The sequence below is a fragment of the Prunus mume genome, linkage group LG3, assembly GCF_029339155.1.
Source record: "Prunus mume cultivar Tortuosa linkage group LG3, ASM2933915v1, whole genome shotgun sequence".
In the NCBI taxonomy this organism is placed as follows: domain Eukaryota; kingdom Viridiplantae; phylum Streptophyta; class Magnoliopsida; order Rosales; family Rosaceae; genus Prunus; species Prunus mume.
The window spans coordinates 16,922,893-16,928,017 of record NC_142700.1 but is presented as its reverse complement, the minus strand read 5'-3'; the positions used below and the strand labels follow the sequence as shown (position 1 = coordinate 16,928,017).

General features: G+C 33.5%; 1 protein-coding gene across 1 annotated transcript; it reads right to left on the bottom strand.

Annotated features, from left to right (window-relative positions):
• Positions 1 to 1,643: 1,643 nt before the first annotated feature.
• Positions 1,644 to 2,695, bottom strand: LOC103326424 (uncharacterized). The gene is given in 3 exon segments (XM_008228640.2): positions 1,644 to 1,960; positions 2,124 to 2,289; positions 2,291 to 2,695. Coding segments are annotated over 3 exon segments (462 nt in total). The 5' UTR covers positions 2,408 to 2,695; the 3' UTR covers positions 1,644 to 1,781.
• Positions 2,696 to 5,125: the final 2,430 nt, after the last annotated feature.

The following is a 5,125-nucleotide window of genomic DNA, read 5'->3' as shown; positions in this document are numbered from 1 at the left end:
CACATATTACTAAATAAAAATAATATATATTAAAATATTATATAGTAACCTAACTTTTAAGTTGTAAAAAGGTACTCTTTGAAAAGAAAAGAAAAATTACGATAGCCTGGCAATGTACTCTAATTTTTAAAAATAAATAGTATCGCCAGGCAGCTATACTTATTTTTATATGTGGGCTCATAATCTTGAGGGTCCTCTTTTTCATGTATAAATAGGATAGCTGCATGGTTATACTGCTTTTTTGACTTTTTAGGTGAAACTAGTATAATCTGTACTTGGTTTGTATTGTTTTTTCCTATAAATATTATAGCCGGTCGGCTATACACTCTTTCTAAAATATTTTAAAAATAATATAGCCGATCGGCTATACCTATTTTGACACGTGCACCAAGTCAAAAGGGTCCCCTTTTTACGTGTATAGTATACCCACACGGCTGTACCCTTTTTGGCTTATTTTAATTATTATTTTAAAATAAGCCAAATATAATTTTGAATTACTAAAAATAAAAAGGGACCCCTTTTGATGAGGTGCCCATGTGTCAAAATACATATAGCCGCACGGCTATACTATTTTTACCAAAAAATCAAAAAAGGGAGTATAGCTGTGCGACTATACTATTTATACAGAAATGTATTACTCAACACTACCACATCACCTGAACAACTCACTTTATTGATAAGCGAAAATCAAGGAATTAATAGGGAAAAGGGGTATTTAAGAGTATAGCCGGTCGGCTATACTCGAGTTTTCTTATTTTTTTAAATAAACCGTATAGCCGACCGGCTATACTCATTAAATATAATATTTTCCGACAATATAGCTGAGCGACGATACGGGGGGATTTAAAATTTGTTTTTAATAAATCATATAGCCGCGCGGCTGTACGTGTTAATGTAATATTTTCCGACAGTATAGCCGAACGGCTATACGCGTAATTTTATATTTTGAATAAATAGTATAGCCGAGCGGCTATACTATCTTGATATTACATTACCAAAAAAGATAGCCATAAGGCTATCCCTGGGGAAATTACGGGAAATTTTTTTATAAAGAAAAAATGGTATTTAAAGAGTATAGCAACCCGGCTATACGTGGATTTTTTTTATAAAAAAAAATATTTAAAAAGTATAAAAGTGTGGCTATACTCTTCAAATAGCTTCTATTGAGGGATCCCTAAAAAAAACTTATTTGCTTATATTGAGGGATCCCTCAAGAAAACTTACTTGTTTCATTCAAAACCCAAAAGTCTATTTTGGAGATTTCATCAAAGATCTCTCTACAAAAAATCACTTGAATCCGATATCATTTGACCACTCAATTAAATTATTGAAATTTAAGTACTTTCTTGAAGCACAGTATTTATTGATGTTCTTGGTCTCAATTAGATGCCTTAATGATTTTAAATTTGCATGATTTTTTGCAAGGATGATCTCTGAATAAAGATGTGAAAAATAAATGGTTTGAATCGTTAAAAAAAATTTCATAGGGGACCCTAATGGGTATTCCTCAAATAAAATTATTTGAACGGATCCCTTAATAGAAGTAAACTATATATATATTTATATATATATATATATTTACTTGAACGAAGATTCTCTTTATGGATTTAAATTCAAGGAAAAAGGAGTAAAAACCCAACACATCCAATTAACCTTTGTATGTATACATATGTGTGTGAATGTTATTTACAAGAGATCCCATTATTTTCTTCTATGAAATAATATAAACTTTGCAAGTCCATGTAAATGATGTATGCACACACCAACCTATTCTTCCGATTTCAGCTTTGGAGTTTCGGTTGCTTAATCTCTGTTTTCTTCATTTCTGCATCAGCATTCTTCCTTTGCTCAAAATCATTTTTCAGATTCTTAATTTCTTCATTGAATTTTCTGAGCAGATTGAGCTCTTTGATATAATAGTGTAGTCTATCTATAATCAGTACAAGGAATAAAGAAAACCCTGCGTCGTGATTGAAAAAGAAAAAGCACATAAAGTATAAGATTCTTATAGCTCTCAAAACCAGTAAGCCTACAGCCTACCCTGTCAAGGTTAACTCAAATATATAGTTCATTTTTCCTTTCAATAAACTTTGCAGAAAAGGCTAAATTATGAATGTAGTTACCTATAAGAGATGCTTCTAAGAGTCGATGTGCCATTAAAACCTCATCAGTTGGATTGACAAAGCCTGCCTCTGTTAAACGTCTCTGAACACTGAACACACCATATAGGGTAGAGCTAAAGAAGACGAGGACAGTTCCTCCCACGCTCTTTGCCACCAATGGCCCCCGTTCCTTGCTTCGATCGATCTAACCCTACGATCACCAACGTCCTTAGAGGGGTTCTGAACAGAAGACTCAGAATCAATGCCATTTCGGCCAACACAAGTGCAAACAAAATTTGAATCATTGTTTCAAGCTGGCAAGAAAGGTTTTTTTCTTTTTTTTTTTCCCCGAAATGACTTGAGCGATGTGTTGAAAATGTAAACCAATGGTTCAATTTTGTAGTTTTTTTGTCTTCTAAGATTTTATGGTTCAAAGGCTTGCTTGCTTATTATTCTAGACTTATAGTTTAACCAAAGAATCATACTTTCCATGACCTGGTGATGCAGGGATGGAATAGCTTCACCATGCCCCTTAGGCACCTTGTTGGTTAGGAAATGTGTGTTTTTTTTTCTTCTTCATATTCTTTTTACCTTTTTATTTTGGAGTTCCATTTGGGGTTATGCTAATTTCTTATTTTTCTAGCATATAATTCTATTTCTGAATCGGTAGGGTGCGTGGATTTGGTGTCTCCATTTTGTGTGTCTCTTTGTGTCCCTTCTCTTTCGTGTTGACACCTGGATTTAACACATCATGTTATTCACATTTTATCATCTCGATTTTACCCTTCTCATCTTAAAACAATTATTACAAAAATAATTAAAGAAAAGGGCCCATCCCCAATTCTGCCGTTTTGATCCTCACCCATGGCAGATCCGCCATGTCTCTCCGCTCTCCCTTTTCTTCACATGTGTTTCATCTTGGACCAGAGTTTGCTAAGATTGTGTGCCCTAACGATAATTGTGAGTTCCTTTCATGCCACCACTTCGACATATACTTCTACAACAAATGCGGGTTCATATGGTTTATCAGAAGGATGCTACTTTTGAATGGTCAAATGGGGCTTCTTTGATTTTTTTAAAAAGTTTAATTTAGAGTTTTTCTATTTAAATTTTACACTTTTTTTTGTTCACTTCAATACTTATTAAGCTCTTAAGTTTTTATTATTGTGTAAAAAGACAAATTTAAAAAAATTATCCAATTAAATATTTAATGTTGAAAAATATTACATACTTGTACCTTGAATAATATAAAAAAGGCCTGGAATATTGATGAACGTGCAAACCGACTTAGCAAAGTCGGTGAATACAAAAAAATCTGAGATCAAGGTGTGCTTTAATATAAAATATTCAAAGTACTACACTCACCGACTAAGCTTATGTCAGTTAGTTCTCCTATATATAGGCTTGTTTCCTTGACAAAACTGTAAGCTAAAAGCTGAAAATTACAGCTGTCTAACTCAAGTAATCAGCCAACTCAGGTATCCAAAGCCTTGTACCTTCCTACTTCAATCAATAAATAAAACTACTTTGTTACTCTTTCAAAAGTTTTTCATTCCAAGTTAAGCTATTGTCTTAAACACTAAACTCAACCATTTCCTGAACCTCTTCTCCCTTAAATTAACACTTAACATGTACATCTATACACACCCTATCACTTCGTCCAAAAAAGAAAAGTACACACACCCTACTACTCTTCATATAGATAAACACAAACTCCTACACCATATTGCCAGATTACTATTATCTTTTAATCCAAAAAACTTACTACACTATCATCTTCTTTTCACAAACTCCTAAATAAAATAATAATAATAATAATAATACAATAATGCTGACTACACATTTGACAATATTGTTTTTATCTTCTTTAAGTGATGTGAGGTTGATGGTGAATTTAGAGTGGTGAGAGGCAATGCTGTGGGTTGTGAGGTTGATGAGTTTAATTTTTATTTATTTTTTATGTTGGGTAATAGGAATGGCAGCCACTTGTAGGTGAGGTGAGGGGTAAATGAGAGATTTGAGATCTTTCATGGTGTAAAATGAGTTGGAAACACGACAAATGTATTTGGAGATGGTAGACCAGTAATTGTTTTACTTATTCAATTTTTGTTATTATAAAAAATAAAGCCAACGAGAAGGGTAAAATCGGAATGATGAAATCTGAATAAATAATGTATTAAATCAAAAGACATGTGTCAACAATACAGAGAAGGGAAACTGAGGGACACACAAAATGGGGACAGCAGATCCACTTCGAGTGAGAATAGAAAATTAGCATGAGATAATTGATATCAATGACATTGGTGCTACAATTACCGAAGCGGATCTCAAATACCCACCATTTAAATTTGAAAAGCACAATCCTATTTTTTAACCCACCATTATTTCTAAAATATCCAATTTAGAGAAAACAGAAACCCAAATGAATTCTGCCTCATAACTCCTCAAAGCGTGCCCCTGCATAATCTTCAGAATCCTTATGTTTCTCTCCATTGATACCACCCATAACACAGCCATGATCATGTAGCCCCACATAACTTTTGGCCTTCTTACCCGTCCATAACAATTCATGCGTTTGCCTAAGAAGAGAAAAGCAGTCCCTTGGAATTACCTAGCTAATGCCCACCTCCCTGCACAAATTCAACTATAGACCCAAGGTCACCGGGCAATGAACTTAGGTCATCTCCAGCCATGGGCTATATCCCAAATATAGCCCAAAAATAATACAAAATTCATCTTCAGTCACGGGCTAAACAAAATTCTCCAACCGGGCCATATGTAGCCCAACTTTAGCCTAGACCAAATTTTTTGTGAGCCCCATGCACGTGCTTTTGAAGAAGATAAATTATTAAGTGTGGGTAAGAGCACGAATCATCTCGTGTAAATACATATCCAATAGCCAACATTAAAAGTGCTAACGTCATTGATAACGTCAGCTAGATATATATATATATATATATATATATATAAGCCTTTTTAAATGTTTTCCATTCATGTTGTTTAACAAAAAATTATATAAATAA